The sequence below is a fragment of the Oryzias latipes genome, chromosome 17 (genome assembly GCF_002234675.1).
Source record: "Oryzias latipes chromosome 17, ASM223467v1".
Classification (NCBI taxonomy): Eukaryota; Metazoa; Chordata; class Actinopteri; order Beloniformes; family Adrianichthyidae; genus Oryzias; species Oryzias latipes.
In genome coordinates, this window is record NC_019875.2 from 5,435,337 (window position 1) to 5,454,240 (window position 18,904).

The 18,904-nt window shown below is 42.9% G+C and overlaps 2 protein-coding genes and 1 long non-coding RNA gene across 5 annotated transcripts; 2 read left to right on the forward strand and 1 right to left on the reverse strand.

The window, feature by feature from the left end:
- Positions 1 to 51: 51 nt before the first annotated feature.
- Positions 52 to 4,054, forward strand: LOC111949031. The gene is made up of 2 exons (XM_023964860.1): positions 52 to 1,061; positions 2,137 to 4,054. The coding sequence occupies exons 1-2, from the start codon at positions 975 to 977 to the stop codon at positions 3,871 to 3,873; spliced, it is 1,824 nt and encodes a 607-aa protein (XP_023820628.1). The 5' UTR covers positions 52 to 974; the 3' UTR covers positions 3,874 to 4,054.
- Positions 4,055 to 4,197: 143 nt separating this feature from the next.
- On the reverse strand, positions 4,198 to 10,298 carry LOC111949032. Its single transcript, XR_002875056.1, has 4 exons — positions 10,206 to 10,298; positions 7,178 to 7,893; positions 5,011 to 5,934; positions 4,198 to 4,907 (listed from the first exon to the last, which is right to left on the reverse strand). It is a non-coding gene; the product is annotated as an uncharacterized LOC111949032 (long non-coding RNA).
- LOC101157322 (UDP-N-acetylglucosamine transporter-like) lies at positions 7,478 to 18,515 on the forward strand. 3 transcript variants are annotated; one of them, XM_020710761.2, is made up of 8 exons: positions 7,478 to 7,585; positions 14,766 to 15,012; positions 15,158 to 15,312; positions 16,418 to 16,540; positions 16,610 to 16,787; positions 17,404 to 17,522; positions 17,631 to 17,764; positions 17,841 to 18,515. In XM_020710761.2, exons 2-8 carry the CDS (start codon positions 14,808 to 14,810, stop codon positions 17,932 to 17,934), a joined length of 1,008 nt encoding a protein of 335 aa, XP_020566420.1. In that variant the 5' UTR covers positions 7,478 to 7,585; positions 14,766 to 14,807; the 3' UTR covers positions 17,935 to 18,515. The 3 variants fall into 3 exon arrangements, with proteins under 3 accessions (XP_020566420.1, XP_004078768.1, XP_020566421.1); XM_004078720.4 differs by lacking the exon at positions 7,478 to 7,585 and adding an exon at positions 10,811 to 10,923; XM_020710762.2 differs by lacking the exon at positions 7,478 to 7,585 and having other exon boundaries at positions 14,921 to 15,012; positions 15,108 to 15,312.
- Positions 18,516 to 18,904: the final 389 nt, after the last annotated feature.

Genomic DNA, 18,904 nt, shown 5'->3' on the forward strand with positions numbered 1-18,904 from the left:
GAATTTAATTTTTTTGGCCAATTATTACCCTTTAAGTTTCATTTTCTTCCATTCAGCAATAACATTCAACCCTGCATTTTCTTCTGGAAATGCAGTTTCTTCTAGTTAAAGTTGTGTTGAAGTAAAATGAGAAAAGATCAAATGAACAATTATGAAAACAGGATAATAAATCAAAACAATTTAAAAAGGTTTAAATATGAAAATGTTTAAATTTCGTATTTTTTGAGAACACGTTCTTTCATTAAACTCATTTTAACTCAAAATGTTAATACTGTATTTTTCAACTTTAGTGCAGAGTTGAAAATGTAATGCAGGAGTTTTTTTTAATGACACATCATCCACAAACTTTGTCCTCATACAATTGAATCAATTTCTCACAGAGAGCTAGACTCGGCTGATGCTTTCTAAAATTCTGTTTCGTTTTTTCCACAGTACAATTTCTTATATTCTTAAAAGATTCAAAGGCAGTATTAATCTGACTATTTGTGCTAGTACAATAACCAAATAATGTGTGTGTGCGTGTATGTGTGTGTGGGGGTGTGGACAGAGTGGAACAAAGGAAACTGGCACTTCGGGTTTGGGACCTGCGCGCGTGCTCTCACAGGTAACATTCTCCTCGGCAGGTGTCAGCAGACTCCCGGATTCATGGACTCATTCATCAGACGCTCAGAGAAGCCTCACAGAGCTGAGTGACGCTGGAGGGTCGGGTGTACGGAAGCTCTGAGCTGCCACTGCGAAAAATATTTTTTGGAACAGCTTCTCGTAATAACGAGAAAGTATCTCGTAATAACGAGAAAGTATCTCGTTATAACGTGATAGGTTTCTCGTAATAACGAGAAACATATCTCGTTATTACGAGAAACCTATCACGTTATAACGACATACTTTCTCGTAATAACGACATAGTTGTTTACAGTAAAACGTCATCTTCTCGCGGGACATTTCATTCTCGTCTTGATGACCTGTGGGAAAAGATGGAGAATCAGCGGGAGCCTCTTTATTCCTTTTTAAGGGATAGAAATGTGTCAGAGGACAGAATTTCCACCATGAGGAATGACAAAGTAAGTTATACTTGTGATAAACATAGTTTACGTGAGTTTCATATCGATTTAATTTATTTTTTTGTTACTGAATGAGCCTGCCGTGTACTGCGTAGACCTGAGACCAAGACCTCGTTAACTTAAGTATTGTAGTAGCTGCAAGGAAGCTCCTTAGGCGGGCGGTTGTCAAACAGCTCTTTATTAATGTTTCTGTATCTCAGAACGGTTACAGCACGAACCAACAGGCACAGCGAGCTTCTTCTAACTCCAGCGACAACGTTCACCGAACGCACACGCACACACACCCACAGGTAGACCCCGCCCCCTCTCTCCCACCAGTCATCAGCCCACCGCTGATTGACACACACTGTGGTCTAGCATCTTGCAGAAAGAGGGGGGCGCCGGCCACCTGCAGCTCTGTCCAAACTCTGGGTCGTCACAGTATGTAATGTTTTAGAGTTGCTGGGTATAACTCTCTTCAGTATGGACGTGCTTTGTTAACGTCTTTTATTAACATAACTGGTAGCAATCGCTTTTAACAGAAGGCTTCGTGCTTCGTTCATATCCCATAATGCATTATTCTTATTGTCAATACATCTTTACCGTAACGGAGATGCATTCGAGTGCAGTAGGATAAACGTATATCAAAATATTACAAAGTACACCTCGATTAATGCTGTTATCCTAAGCTAATCATAGCGTATACTTTTATCCTGCAGAAATGACGAGTTGAGGATGATTATTTACAATTTATTAGGTGTCAACATCAAGCAGTTAATGTAGAACTTTATGTTGATAGCATTCATGAGCAAGTGAGTGAAAACTATTTTATTATTGGCTTCATCATGACATAAGAAGCCATGCCAACTAGTTATGTTTGATATTATGTGTAAAAACCACAACTGGAGCAAAAGCGCGTCCTGGTGGTGTGATGCACGTAGTGTAGCTCCAGATAGTCACAAACTGTCTTGATGCTTCTTGATGAATATGTTGCGTATACAATCCTACTTTTTTTTAAGGTACAGTAAACCACTGTTTAGTCCAGTTTAAAACAATTATTTTACCATGAATAACTAATAATAAATTGTTTCTGTAGATTGACATATCAGTTATTGGAAGCATGGATGATGACAGCTTGGCCACCTACGTTCCAATCTACGGTGACAGGATTGCCACACGAAGGTTTTGCTCTGAATATAAAAAGAAAGGTGAGAGAGATGCACAACGCCAGTCATTGCTTCAAAAACTAAAAAGAAAGATGGGATTTGACACACAACCAGAAGGCCCTGACCATGGAGAACATGATACAACTCAAACACATCCAAGGGCATATTTGAAGAACAACAAGCTGGCTGTGAGAAAGACCAGAAAGGTTGAGTTAGGATGGATACACGAAGGAAAGCAGCTACGCAAGAAAAATGGAGGTGGAACAAGGAGAATAGATTTGCCAAAGGAAGCAAAAAAGGCTGACATTTTAAGCATTGCAAAGGAACTATTTTTTCCAAATGGAAGATCTAAAAAGGGACAACTGGAGGATTTTACTTTTGATATTTTAGATTATCAAGAGGATGCAGTATTAGATGAAAACACCACAGTAGGAGAACTTTATTCCCTGCTAAAAATGGGAACGTTAAGATTTTATCTTTGCACAAGAGAACGGAAGGAATCAAGAATCCCAGAAATCAGTATTCCAGATGACCGCATGGACCACGATGAGCCAGAGGATGAAAACAGCTCCTCATATTCATCTAACTTCTCAGAGGTCCTGATAGGTCCTCACACCGGTGAACCTCTGGCATGGCAACTGGAAGACACTCTGCCCATTTCATCAAGTGATGAAGGGGAATCTGTGAGTCTTAATCTTACTTCAGCCACCCTGAACTTAAGTTCTGTGAACCAGTTTGTCTCAAACAACTCTGCACCAACGATAGCTACCTCCACTGAAGAGCCTGGACCTGCTCTTATGCTCCCACCATCTGCTGTGTCTATTTTGTCAAGTTATGAAGGAGACTCGGCAGTTCTTCTTATTCCTTCTTCTGCCCTTGAGCTGGCAAGTCAAAGCAATATCACAACTAGTGATGTGCCATCTACATCCAGTGTTACTGAGCAGCCTGCATCTACCTCTGTGTCCCACATACCTAGTATGACTTCATCAGATAATGAAGCACACAGTAATACTGAGCTGTCCGGATATGACACGATTAATGTTAACATTAAACTTCATAGGAAAATGCTTATGGATGAACTGATAACACAGTTCAAAGATCCCAGCTTGCTCACCTGTCCTTTAAAATTTAGTTTTATCGATGAAATAGGAGCAGATGCAGATGGAGTTTCTAGAGATGTCTATTCTGCTTTCTGGACAGAGTGTTTAGACAGTGCTGCTGAAGGGCAAGACATGAGAGTTCCATTACTTTCCCCAAAGTGGCAGGAGGAAGAATGGAAATCTGTTGGACGAATCCTTGTAAAGGGGTTCCTAGACCATGGCTATTTCCCAAGCCACCTTGCACCAGCTTTCACAGTGGCGCTGGTTTTTGGTGAGCACTTGGTGTCACCTGACTTGCTATTTGAGTCACTCCTCTTTTACATCAGTCCAGAAGAGAGAGATCTTGTGAACAAGGCTTTGCTGGAGGATCTTCTTGGTGAAGAGCATGAGGAACTGCTTGATTTATTAGATCGTGTGGCTGCTAAATTTATCCCAACAAGAGAAAACTTGAAAGCTGTGCTTTTAAATGTTGCACATAAGCTGATCATTCAACAGCCAAAATATGCTCTTGATAAAATGTCAGAAGTTGCAAGAACAACATTTGCACATGTCTTCAAGAGCATATAGAGGACACAAAAAAACATCTCTCCCAATAGAACATTTTAGAGCACTTGTTAAATGAACATTTTGTTTACCATGTCAAAGCACATGTAGTAACATTTCTGAATGTTATGAGGAAAAGAACAAAATTGTTGGTTTGATCACCCAAATTGTTTATTTTGTGATGATTAAAACATTACACATTCAACATGAGTCCTTGAGTTTTTCAACTTTTTATCATAGCTGCATTTCCAGATTAGTTATCAGTTTAAAACTGACCTCAGTCACCAGGTACAGAGAACTTTAAGGAGAGTTTTAGTGTTAGACATAATGAAAAGTATATTTTATGTATTTACTGAGGTGGGGTGTGGTTTATAAATTGGACCAAATTTGAATAGGTTGTGTACTGTATTATAGATTTAACATTTTTAATGACATTTTCTAAATTGTTCTCCAACATGTACACTTAAATGTATATTATGTACAATTTACATATCTAAATATCTTACACATTTATGAGAAAACTGAGTAAACCTAGATCCATATCTTACTAACATTCCACTACTCTTATGTCATAGCATTTTTTCAGTCATACACAACAGCAAAAAGTTTCAAGTTCTGTAAACAAAACATATGAAGGTGCATGAAAGGACAATATGACACCAATTATGAGTACACAGAAGTTAATTTTAAAAAAAGCAGGAAACTGTTGATTTGAACCAGTGTTGCATGTCTGACAGGTTTGAACGTATGGAAGCTCTTAAAAATAGATACAGTTCAATTGCTTCATTTGGTGTGGTCGGTGCATGAAGACAGTTTTCTGCCATCAGGAGGCAGGATAGTGAGAAGACGGTTTCATCACATGTGTCTGGTCCCCTCTGAAGACAATGTGCTTTGCAAGTTGCCACTGCTTGCTCGGAAACTTGCTTCAAATAATCTTGTCCACCAAAAAGCTGCGGGAGGGTATACATCATGCATGGTCGGCCACTTGGAGCAATCTCATTTCTGCTCTGACGAATGATGTGAGTGTTCCATAAATGAAAAACATTTTGAAGCTCTTCCTGAAAGGGAAGCAAAAACAAACATGTTTATACATTACATATCCCTTATTTAAAAGCATATCCTTATCATATATTATTTTCTCTCTCAAATACATGTACACACCTCAATGATCTTCAAACAGGTGAAAAGAATCAGCTGCTTGTCCAAGAAGTCCCCAGTGAAATCATCTGAATCCTTCAGTTTTGAAAAACGTTAATCCTGTACTGTGCATGGTGTTTCCTTAAGAAAGCCCACCAGCTCTCTATTCGCTGATTGTGGGTGCTGGATCCTAAAATGAAGCAATTTCTGGCAAAGCTGTCATCATTATCAAGGCGTAAAATTCTTTGAATGTCTTCCATTGTACCGTTCTCTGTCCCCATGTCTGTACGGACTCTGGCTGCAGTACCACCTCTTTTCTCAACTTCTGAAATGAAATATCCAGCAATAATTTTAGGATTACTGTTTGTAGAGTATGCATGAAGCCAGATAACCATTCTGGAAAACCCATCCACAGCCCCATTCAGACAAATTCCATATGGTTTCAGTTTATCATAAGAGTCCACATGCCAAATAAAGTTTGGTCCAGGATTACAATACAGTCGACGACGGAGACGATTACGTTGTCTCAACTCAACACCTCTGGGATCCAGAATTTTGATTAACTGTCTCACTGTGTTCTGGGTGACAACAAATCCCTCCTGTATACATCTAAGATGTTGCAGTTTGTATCCATTAAGTTGACCATAAGTCTGCAGTTGTCCAATAAGAAATAATGCAATGTCAAGAACGTCACTTTGGTTTTTTCTTCTGTGAAGTCTCAGTGTTGACAAGATTCTTCGAAGAGTCCGAAGGCTGATTATTATTCTATCAACAGCGCTGAGTGAAAGCAGTATTTCTCTATGGTTTAACCCCATTGAAAAGTACACTTTAATTAGAGAATGCAAATGTCCTCTATCTGCATCCATGAAGGAAGTCAGTCAGTAGGTTTTCTTAACCCTCTCAAAATCTTCAGGTAGTGTTTCTTCGTCCAGCCTCAGAGATGTCGATCTGTAAAAACAACAAAATTATTGGTGCTATGTTTTTTTCTTTTTTAAATAACAGTTTAAATAAGTGATTTTACTGAACTTTTCTACACGTTAAGCTTCACACAAAGTTTGCCTTTGTTTTTGAAAGAAATGTCAGAAGTTCAAGTCTTCAAAATTTAAAGTTGCTTGAAAATAGGCACTGTGAATTTTAAGAGTTTAAATATTAATTCAAATAAGTATGCATTCCAAAACGTAAAATAGAACCTTGTTTTCTCTGCATCTTTTGACGGATTATTGATACAGCCATCATCCTGTTCCTCTCCAGCGCGTCAAAAAAGCGCACGTATACGTGCATCACACCACCAGGACGCGCTTTTGCTCCAGTTGTGGTTTTTACACATAATATCAAACATAACTAGTTGGCATGGCTTCTTATGTCATGATGAAGCCAATAATAAAATAGTTTTCACTCACTTGCTCATGAATGCTATCAACATAAAGTTCTACATTAACTGCTTGATGTTGACACCTAATAAATTGTAAATAATCATCCTCAACTCGTCATTTCTGCAGGATAAAAGTATACGCTATGATTAGCTTAGGATAACAGCATTAATCGAGGTGTACTTTGTAATATTTTGATATACGTTTATCCTACTGCACTCGAATGCATCTCCGTTACGGTAAAGATGTATTGACAATAAGAATAATGCATTATGGGATATGAACGAAGCACGAAGCCTTCTGTTAAAAGCGATTGCTACCAGTTATGTTAATAAAAGACGTTAACAAAGCACGTCCATACTGAAGAGAGTTATACCCAGCAACTCTAAAACATTACATACTGTGACGACCCAGAGTTTGGACAGAGCTGCAGGTGGCCGGCGCCCCCCTCTTTCTGCAAGATGCTAGACCACAGTGTGTGTCAATCAGCGGTGGGCTGATGACTGGTGGGAGAGAGGGGGCGGGGTCTACCTGTGGGTGTGTGTGCGTGTGCGTTCGGTGAACGTTGTCGCTGGAGTTAGAAGAAGCTCGCTGTGCCTGTTGGTTCGTGCTGTAACCGTTCTGAGATACAGAAACATTAATAAAGAGCTGTTTGACAACCGCCCGCCTAAGGAGCTTCCTTGCAGCTACTACAATACTTAAGTTAACGAGGTCTTGGTCTCAGGTCTACGCAGTACACGGCAGGCTCATTCAGTAACAAAAAAATAAATTAAATCGATATGAAACTCACGTAAACTATGTTTATCACAAGTATAACTTACTTTGTCATTCCTCATGGTGGAAATTCTGTCCTCTGACACATTTCTATCCCTTAAAAAGGAATAAAGAGGCTCCCGCTGATTCTCCATCTTTTCCCACAGGTCATCAAGACGAGAATGAAATGTCCCGCGAGAAGATGACGTTTTACTGTAAACAACTATGTCGTTATTACGAGAAAGTATGTCGTTATAACGTGATAGGTTTCTCGTAATAACGAGATATGTTTCTCGTTATTACGAGAAACCTATCACGTTATAACGAGATACTTTCTCGTTATTACGAGATACTTTCTCGTTATTACGAGAAGCTGTTCCAAAAAATATTTTTCGCAGTGGCAGCTCAGAGCTTCCGTACGGGTGTCCGCGCGTCCGTGGGTGTGAATGTCGATCCACGGCTCAGGGTCCGTCCTGGTAAGCAGTGCGTCCCCGCGCGTAAAGACGCAGAGACAGACGGAGCTTGGCTCCCTCTGGGCTCTTCGTTTGTCTGCTGGACCCAAAGTTCTCCACAGGCTCGAGCTGAAGGTCCCGTTCAGCATTTCAGCTGCTGCTGCTCTAAAGAGTCCAGCTTTCCTGGTGTTTCGGTTCGTTCAGACTGGGTTTCAGACGCAGATTTAGTTCCTTCAGACAGGGAGGCAGATCAGTAATAGAAGCTCCACGGACGGAGCTACAGGATTTGGCTGCAGGGTTTCTCAGACCATCAGGTTTGTCGAGTCTGGAACCTGCGGAGATCAAATATCTTCAAAGTCGGTTTTATCTGTTTCTTTTCAAAGCTCTCTAATTTAAAAACCAAAAGAGTTCATTTCCAACCTTTTGGTCACAGTGATGGTGCAGTAACATTTATTTTGAAAAACAATTTGATTTTGGGTTTCCTGTCTTGATGCTGGTTTGCATGACTGAACCACAAATCTTCTGCCACGTGCCTTTTCTGGCTGCACTAAAGGAATTTCTGCATCATTTTCTCCAAGAAGGAGCCAACCATGCTGACATCCTGCAGTCACACCCTAAAGCTTTTTCAACAATATTGCGTCTTTACAGTAAAGAATCTTTATAACTTTAGTGAATCAATAAAGATCCACTTTGTTGAAAATTGTGTTTAACTTGTTCTTTTGGGAGATTTCTGATGATGGAGGACAAATTAGGATTAAAATTTTGTTTCTGAGGATTCCTTTATTCAAATCGTTGCAAATCAGGAGCAGTCAAAAAATGACTTTGGGAAAAGCTCATGGTTTTGATGTCAGTGCTACAGTCAGCAAGCCACAGTCTCCCAGCTCCGCCCCTTTCTGATGCATCCCCCGTCGGAGAAATGGATGAACGTCTTTGTTTTCCTCGTCTGAGCTGGAATCTGGATCTAAACTGTACGGCAGTGACGTGCAGTCAGGTGAGGCAGGTGAGCTCACCTGCAAATGCATAAATGGATGAATATACTTTTTTAAAATTAAAAATGAAACGTCATTTTTTAGACATGTCTGTTCTATGATTACTTTCTTCTGTGCGAGTTTTCAGCAGTTAAAAAAAAAGTAGTGAATTTAGGAATTTCCTGTTCAAAAACACGAGAAAGCAGGAGGTGAGGCACCAGCCGCCCATGCCTCACCTGCATCCGCACTGCGCCGCACACGCTGACGGAAGTGCTTTACTGTTTTCGATCTTTCTATTGTCAGAAAAGATGCTTTGTTTATAATTCTTTCTAGCCAACTGTCTGATTACATTGGTCAGTGACTCATTTAGTCTTTTTTTATCTGCTAAACACAGTTAAGTGAAAAAATTGGGACACCCTAAGATAGAATATTTTCCCACATATTTGGATACAGACACATTTAATATCAATTTGAACATCACTGAGTGATCCAAGTGATATAACTTGACTTTAAACATTTTTAAACCTATGTGTAACTTTCTATGAAATATAATTTCAAAAGAATATAATTTCTGTTTGTGTGGACGTTTAGACACTTCACACTTAAGAAACATTTGAGGGACTGATGCCACAAAAAAGTGTCTCAATTACGCAATTTCAGCCAAAGGAGCAAAATGGCTAATAAGTCACAAGGGGTTCCAACTTTGACCTCCTTTATAATATACATTTTTGTTCAGATCTTTTTTTCTATGAGTAGAATAATAGTCATGTTTTGTTATTTTTTTATTAAACCACTTTCTGTTTTAGAAATTTTTCAAAATAAGATTGGACATTGATATTTTTTAAGACAAAGCTATTTATTTAATGTGGGTGTTCACGGCTGTACACCAGGTGAGGCCCGCAGTACGCCTGCCTTTAGGCAGAGGGCGCTGGTCATCCCAGAGAATGTGACACCACTGCTACAGAAAAATGGAATTAGTGGGAGCTTGTCCAGTTCTTCTTTAATCTTGTTTTGCATCTTTTTTTGAGTGTAGAATTACGTGTCTAAACTCAGGAATTTGTTTAGATTCGTCTCTGGCAGTGATCTCCATCGAGAAAACACAATAACTGTATCTAAGCAAATGGTGAAGAAGCCACTCAGTAGGATTCATATGTTTGTAAATCTGACTGATGATGCCAGTGCCTCACGGCTCACCATTTTTGTTGCACTAGGAAAGTTAGGAAGAGAGTGTAAATAAAGGATGATGGGAAATGAGGGCTTACTCTGCGCCAATAGCCCCACCCAAGTCAGAGGTGAATTTCTGCAGAAACTATGTCCTAGAATACAACCCAGGTTTTTAGATTTTTGGTTAAAAGAAGTATAATTACAATTAGACTGCTGGGAATGCTTTGAAAATAGATCAAAAGAGGATCAGAAGCAAAGTCCTGTCCCTCACCGGCAGAAGAATGCAGGAACCCATGCCTTTGCTTGACTTCTTTTTGGATTCTGTGGAAATGTCTTCTGTAAGAACATTTCTGGAGGAGAACATCTGCTCTGACTGTGCCTCACTTTTCCTCCCAGTGGTTCACTTTTGCAGAAAGAAGGTGTTTCTACTTTAAGTTTGGCTGCACGTGTGTGAGGCTAGCAGAGAAGTAGAAATCCTGCCTCCATCAAAAGGTGCTTTGTGTTTCTCTGACCTGAGGAAACTGCAGGACGCGCTGACCCAGATCAGGGCACCAAAACCAACATGACACGTGCCAGGAGCTGGAGGTGAAGAACTCAAACACGGGGCACTGGGCTTGGTGGCAGAAACGTCAACATTTACTGAATAAACTTAGACATGACGAAAGGAAGGGAGGAACGTCGAGACAACCTGACACTGAAGAACTGAAAAGCAGACACTTAAAGAGGACCAGGACAGCTGTGGATGATGGACAACCTAAAAACCGGAGCAGAACTTGGAGAACGTCACTAAAATGTCACCAACCCAAACTAGACTGCAGGATCCTCACAGGGTGTCACCAGGATGCAGTTTGGGTCTGGTTGTTTTAGCGTCCATGTGGAGATCCACGCGCGTAAAAAATGATCCGCAGACAGAAACAGAGCTGCGCTGTGCAGACACCCCCTCCCCCCCAACCAGCACAGCCACACAAGGAGGTCAATGTGACACCCCCACCACCCGACCGTGGTTACACTGTGCTGTTCTGACTGTGTGAACAACATTCATGTCGCCACGGTGACTGGGGGAGGGGGGTTTGCTCCTCCCACTTTGGCTTTCCCGGTCACCTCCCGGCTCTTTGCACGGAAATGTGCGACGGTGTGCGGGAAGGGGGGAGCCTCATGCTGCAGCCCGGGGGGTGAAGCAGAGCCGCGCGGACGGGCTGCCTGCAGACCTTCGGGATGCCGGATGTTCCGGTAAGAAGAAGCTGAACGTCGTAGGCGGCGTTAGCGCGCGCTGGCGCGGCGCGTGCAGCCGCGATCGCCGGCCCCATGCCTTCCCTTCCGCTGTCGCCACATCGGGATGCTTCCTGCTGGAAGAGGTCGGGGGAACTGGTGGTGGTTGTCATGGAAACGAAGCCGAATTCAGATCATCGTCCGCGGAAGGCTTGGATGCGGTTTGGGGATACTCTGCTCTGAAAGACTCAAACGGGTCAGACGTGATGGCTTAAGTCCAAAATGTTAGTTTAAAGTTCTTTGCCACAAACCTTTTTGTAGAGGACGCAGCTCATGATGAAGTTGAAGGCTGGGTCCAGTTCTCTCAGCATTCTAATGGACAGAAGCCCATAATAATCAGTATTTTGAGGCCCAGAGGGCCACATTCCTGCACTTTTTAGTCTCTTGGTATCTCAGTACAGAAGATTACGCCAGAAATCCGTCTAATCTATAATTTAAAAGATTTCTTGAAATGTAAAAACAACATTAAACATCAAAACAAGAACGATTTAATGTTTTCGTTTTCTTTGGCTGTAAATGGAATCTGTATTTAAACTCATCTAAATTTGTGTAACTTTTCAACCAAGAAGGATTTTTTCATGTGAAACAGGGTGAAAACAGAGGTCATGACTCTATATCCTGTTTTTCTTAAACCCTTCAGAGTAAATTATATCCATGTGTATGTCTATGAAGACTCTCATTCATCCAGGTAGATTCCATCATAGTAGTAGGTTTATAGGTTGTCATCTGGACTTGGTTTTTAAAGTTTAAGACGTTTCACCTTTTATCCAAAAGGCTTTGTCAATTCTGAAATAGCCGGTAAAAGAGCTGGTTTATATGTGCTCATGGGGGAGGAGTCAGACCTTGAAACTGGATAGTATTGTCTACTTAGACTACATAGATTCGGGTCCTTAGGAGTCCTTTGTCCTCAGCTACTACTATGATATATCCATTTGTTTCTTTTTCTTTAAAAGTCCCACTCTGATCATCTTTTGATCTGTTTCCAAAGCGTTCTCAGTCGTGTTTTTGTTGAGGATGCAGTTTATAGACATGATTTAAAAAGAACATAGTTTCTGCAGAGCAGCATGTGTTCATTAGAAATTCACCTCTGAGTTGTGAGCAGGACTGTTGCCCGTAAGTAAGCCCGCCTCTATTTCCCATCATCCTTTTGTGTACACTCTCTCCCACCCTACAGCCCCTCACACCCCCTCCCTTTAATTGTGCAACAGAAACGGTGAACGATATCAGAGCGATCCAGCCGTACAGTTTTGAGCCAGATTCCAGATCAGACGAGGCAATCAAAGACGTACATGGGAAATCAGGGTTTGATTCCCAGAGTGTGCAATAAGCTTCATCTAGTGTGGGCGAGAGCCTTCGGGTTACTATGTAGCCACAGTAGTCCCCCTGTGTCGGTCCCAGACAGGGTTGTGTTTGGAAGGGCGTCTGGCGTATAAAAACCTCTACACACCGTCTGTGGGAATCAGTGAAGAAGGATTTGCTGTGGCGACCTCTGAAGGGAAATGAACACAAACAGGGACCTGTTTGTCTGCAAGTGGATGCACCAGAATGGAGCAAAGCATGAAGCTAGTGGCCTGCTGCTTGTAGCAGTTCTGTCACTGCCAGAAGCTTTTCCCAACAGCATCTCTTGATCTGCCCTCTGATTCACAACGATTTTCATAAAGAAATACTCAAAAATGCAATTTTAAGCTTAATTTTCTGGTCTGAGAAGGGTCTGCGTGGTCTCCAGGCCGTTTCTGCCCCCCCCTGGAGGTGCCTCTGGGGTTCAGTGGGCCTCTCTCTCTTTCTACAATGCATCATGCATCCCATGAAGGTTTATGTAGAAAACGCCAGAGTTGTCTCTCAGTGCCACAAAAAGGAGCAAAAACTGGAAACCTTAAACTTAAATATGAAGCCCATTGAGATTACTGTTGTTGTAAATATTGGGCTGTTTAACCCTTGTGCTATCCTATTAGGTTAAGATGACCATTGACGTGTTCTCCCTACCATGACAAAGGTGGATAAAGGTGAAGAGGATTTCATGTAATCCATGGACACCAGTGAAAATCACAAATCATTGAAGAAAAAAGGTTCAGAGCACTGTCTAGTGGGTCTACATGACCCAACTCCCAATGTTAAAGTGCCTAGGATAGCACAAGGGTTAAATAAAATAAAATTGAATTGAAATAACAAGAACTGTTCAAATCCAGTTTAGTCCAGATCATTTCATTGAGGCCGGATTGGCCTAAGTGTTCACCGAAAGCCTTTGTAAGTGAGCGGGAGATGATGATAACATTTTATTTGGTTTAACCCTCATTCTAAAGGCAGCGTCACACAGCCTCTATGCATAGAGCGCATTTTCCACATATGAAAGTCCGGTCTTCCGTGATTCATGCGTGATATACGTTATTCATACGCGTTTATTGCGTTTGTCAATGTGCGCAGGCGTCCGTCGAGGGTTTCAGCCGACGGGTCTTTTTTTTTTTTTAACTTGTCCAACAGCTGGGCAAACAGATGAGAGCGGAAGGCCTCGTGTTGGATATATTTTACTTTAACAACAGGGATTATGAATCTTCTGACAAACCAGAGGTATGTCTGAATAAACTCCTTCGGCTGACGGGTCTTTGCGTGAATTTACTTTTGAGCTGTTCAGAATTTTTTGTCAGTTAAGAATTATGCAGTTTATGTATTTTATGTAGTTTATACGCAATTATTACGTAAATCTCACGCACTTGTGTGGGATTCTTGTGATATGCATACACAAATGTGTGTCTTTCCACGACCGTTCCACGTTTGTCCAACAGACTTTTCATGCATGTATCACCAATGTAGACCTTTTATATCGCGTATACGGCGCACATATCATGATCAAATTATTTAATTGATGCACGAATCACTCATGAATTGCATATAAACAGCGCAATAATCACATGGTTCTACGTTTATTCACATGTTCTTTGTGTGGTTCATCCATAAAACAGTTTTAAAAATTTCACAAAAAGACCTCAACTTTTCGCCCTTTACCACCTATATTCACTTATGACCAGTTTTCATCCGTGCAGTATGTACTTTCTGTACGTAGTGGCTGTGGGACACGGCCTTCCGAACCAGCAGAACCAGGCTCAGAAAGGTGACCCATGACGGGGTCTGAGGGGACAGGAAAGAGACAACCAGGAAAAATACCAGAGATTCTGTCACCAATAATACGAAACAGATGGATGAGCCTGAAGTCCTGGAACATCTTTGATGATACAAAACAAAAGGTTCCAGTGAGAAAGGATCAAAAACAGCTGAGCATAGAGACACCAGCCATCTGGTACAGGACAAAAGAGTTGTCCTGTAAGAGCAACTGCAACAGCAAGACAATCTGATGAAGAGGATGTTGGACTGCAGTGCAGGTAGATACAGCTGAGGCCTTACGTCACCAAGCCTTTAGACCTGCAGATCTCATTCTGTAAGTGTTTGTCCTTTAGGCCAATGCTTGGATCAGTAAATATTGATAACACACATAACGTCATATTCATAGATAGAACTGCTTTAGTCAAGATTAACCTAGATATTATGACAAAGAGTATCTAGGAGAGATGAATGAAAGCGATTCCCAAACTAGACCAGACAAATCCTGATCTCAGACCAATGAGCATCCAGCAGAGAACTCCACACTCACGAAGGTTTTCCATACATGCCTCCACTGTCCAGCTGTCAGTCAGGAACACAGTGGGAGGTGCTTGCAGGCCTCCGTCACTCTGGTCTGGGATCAAGATCCGTTAACAGAGGCAAACCGAGTCCTTCCAGTGATTCAGTCTGTCTTCTTGTCTTGTTTGAAGGCTCTTTCTTGACCTGACATCTCACCAAAAGACTCCTCCATTATGATCGCCGCTCCAGTGAACTCCGTTCACCTCAAGTATGTGTCTCTTGGGGTGCTGGTGCTGCAGACCACCTCGCTGGTTCTTACCATGCGCTACTCCCGCACCCTGAAGGAGGACGGCCCCCGCTACCTGGCCTCATCTGCTGTCGTTTCAGCAGAGGTGCTGAAGATGTTCGCCTGCAGCGTCCTGGTGCTCATGGAGAACAGTGAGTGGCCTTCATGAGCTCTGCTTCCTCTTCTGCCTCTGGAGTGATCGTCTTACTACAGCCTTATGCAAATACTCGGCTGTCTCTGAACACAGGGAGGGGCCTCAGGCTGACTGATTCACAGCCCTCCCAATGTCCGTGTCAGATTTCAGTTTGCAGGAAATGAAACAGCTGATGAAGGAGCAGGTGGTGAAGAAGCCCATGGAGACCTTGAAGCTGGCCGTGCCTGCAGGGATCTACACCCTGCAGAACAATCTGCTCTATGTTGCCTTATCCAACCTGGATGCAGCCACCTATCAGGTAACATCCTGTTCTGATTCTGTGTGCAGACTCCATCCCCTCCCTTTTAGAGCTCTGGAACTTCGGTATTTGACCTCAGCAAACATTTCTACAAAGCTCTCCTGTTCTGAAATGCAAGCATATCAGCTGTCAATCATCCAGGAAGCAGTTAGTTGTTTGCACACCACCTCATATTAAGATGGATTTTCTTTGGTGAAGTGGAGGTAGAGAAGGTTCGTCCACATCACCAGAAATGTTGTGATGTTCCTGTCCAACAGCGTCATCCTTCTTCTCCACCATATGTATTTTTGTGCCAATTATTACCCTTTAAGGTTCTGTTCATTCAGCAATATAGCATCAACCCTGCTTTTCTTCTGGAAATGCAGCTCCTTCTACTTTCTATTTTGTGTTGCCTTGGATGAGTAATAGCACAATGTTTTTTAACAATACTTTTTCAAAACCACGGAACCAAGCAGGTAGTTAAAGGGTTAAGTCGTTGTTTGTCAAGTGCATCCTGCGCAAAATGTTATGATGATTGGAACATATTAAAACATTCTTGGTAAAATTTCACGCTTTTGCGGTTGGAGCCTTTTTAACTCCAAACATCAAGTTTCCACCCCAATTTGTGTGATTTATGCCACTGCGTGATTACATCTCCTCAGTCGTGCAGTCAGTAATGTCCCTTTTTCTGAGCTGAGCCGTCACTCCGTGACTTGTAACCCTTGTGCTATCCTAGGCACTTTACCGTTGGGAGTTGGGTCATCTAGACCCACTAGACAGTGCTCTGAACCTTTTTTCTTCAATGATTTGTGATCTTCACTGGTGTCCATGGATTACATGAAATCTTTCCACCTTTATCCACCTTTGTCATGGTAGGGAGAACACGTCAATGGAAGGGTGGGGTCAGCTAAGATAGCACAAGGGTTAAATGGTCTTACTTTCAAAAGACGTCCAATCACTTTTGAGGTCTCACAAGACTGAGCCCTTGGTTTCACAAATCCTTGCACGTTCATGAAAGGCCAAAGCTTCTATGTTCTGGTTTGAGTTCCAGCAGCCCGCAGGCCGCTGCACTGAGAGCAAACGTGTGAACGATGGTTACAGTCCTCAATCCCTGTGATTGCTGCAGGTCACATATCAGCTGAAGATCCTCACCACGGCACTCTTCTCCGTCTCCATGCTGGGGAGGCGGCTCAGCCTCTTCCAGTGGCTGTCCCTGCTGCTGCTCATGGCTGGAGTCACTCTGGTGCAGGTACCTTAAGCCAACAGCCAGCTTGGGCTGCTGGCAGCATGATGCACTGACAGTTTACCTTTCATGCAGTGGCCCACAGATTCTGAGGGGAACGCAGAGGAGCAGAAGGTCCTGACTGCAGGCTCTCGGTTTGTGGGCGTCATGGCTGTGCTGATGGCCTGTATCTCCAGTGGTTTTGCTGGAGTTTACTTTGAGAAGATCCTAAAGGAGACGAAGCAGAGCGTGTGGGTTCGTAACATCCAGCTGGGTGAGTGAGGCTGCCTTTGTACTCGAAACGGTGAAACACAACCGAGTGCATTGATCAGAACAGTTCTACTCACTTTTTCTCTCCAACAACATTACAGGGGGAAAAAAACTAATGCAGTTTGTTTTTGCCTCAGCTTCATGTTTCTTTTTGTGATTTCTGCAGTGACGCATTCCCTCCATGTAAATTTATGGATTACTAAATGACAGGAAGGTTCTTTTTATTCAAGGGAGGATCACTGTAGCATGAATTAGAAAGAACAGGTGTGGAAATACAAACGTCCAAGCTACATCTGATAAATTCTGATTCAGTGTTGCTTCTTCAGCTAATCTAAGAGGTACATGAGTGAAGAAACAGGTTTTTCAAGCTTGGCACGAGTGTAGAGTTTCCAGGCTTCACACACTTGACGAGCTCAGACTGCTGTTTTCCTTTGCATGTCAAGTAGAAGACAGTGAACAGGTGAGGCCGGCAGAGGAACCAGCTCAGGCGGTTCCAGGTTTGCAGGAGAGGCCTGGAGGGCAGTCAGAGAAAGAATGAGATTATTTCTTTTGTGAGGCTGCAGCAGGAACACGTCAGCATCCAGAAAAAGCTGTTATCTCTGCCCGTTTCTGCCGTTCAGGTTTGTTCAGCTTTGTGTTCGGCTTCGTGGGCATGATGGTGTATGACGGCCGCGGCGTCTGGCAGGCAGGGATGTTTCAAGGCTACAACTTTGTCACCTGGGTTGTGGTTGTCCTGCAGGTAGGGTCACTGCCCCCCCCCCCCCTTTTTTTTTGCCAGACTTCCTGGTTTTAAGTCTGAGCTCAAATGTATGCAGATGCTAGTTAAAACCCAGATTTCTGTCTGCAGGCAGTGGGCGGGCTGGTCGTTGCCGTGGTGATAAAATATGCTGACAACATCCTCAAAGGATTCGCCACCTCTCTGTCAATAATTGCATCCACGCTTATTTCCTATTTCCTGCTGGAGGACTTTAACCCTACAAGGTGATCCTGATGATGAGCTGAGCCTGCAGCCTCCCTGCTACACGCCCCCTGAACCTCTGTCCTCTGCTTCCTTCAGGATTTTTTTCCTGGGCGCGCTGCTGGTCATTTCTGCCACGTTTCTTTACGGCTGCGAGAGAAAACCTGCCAGCGTCGTCGCCATCAAAGCATGAGCTGAGGGAACTTCCCCGTGCACACTCCGGAGGAGGACTCCGGCACCAGGAAATTTCAGGAAAAGTTGAAACGGCTGCAGGGAGTGAAAGAGCCTCTGTGCTGTCCTGAGAGGAAAACAGCAGCCTGAAGTAGTCATAGAGGAACGTGGATTTGACATTTGAAATATGGACGAGCGCACGGCAGAGCTGAGCTGTGAGTCCACAACTCTGTAGGACAACGAACGCACGGAGAAACGGGAAGTCTAAACTGGTTTTGGCAGGTCTTTGTGTTTATTTAAAAGGAAACTTGGAATGAGAGAAATATATGAAGGGGGGGGGGGGGGGGGTTGCACAGGTCATGCTGACAATGTCAGAAAGAAGAGTGCAGCTTCCATCTAGTGGTGGAACGGGGAGCAGGACGGATGCAAGGAGGGGGGGGGGGGCTACTTTGATACACAATCTGTTGGTTTTTTAATTGAAATATAAGATCAAAACGGCCTGAATGTGATGCTGGGACCTTGCTGCTCTTTGATCTGTTTGTTTGTCTCCAAAGACTATTTTCATAGTATTTATATGCTAAATAAAACTCTTTTATAAATGAGTAAATGAAAGTGTCTTTCATGCCGAGCCTGGCCTTGATCCTCTTTCACATCAGCGTTTGTACGTGAGTGTGCACATTCACGATGCTCACCAATGAGTGTTTTCAACATTTTTGTTCAGTTCCAGTTCTCTATGGAAAGCCAAAGCCGTCTCCATAGCAACAGATGTCTCAGTGATGGTTTAAGGCGTTTCTCAATGCAACTGTTTTCATTTACGGCTGATAAAGGAGGAAGCGTTCCGAGGCTTCACGGAGCGTAGACGGGAGGAAGGAGAGCCTGAGGGAAGGAAGGCGTTAACCTGCAGAGACACAGATGGAGCGTGAGTCATGGCCGCCCGTTGGGTGGAGGGCAAGGGCCGAGACGGGAAGACAAAAAAGATCCTCCACGTTTAT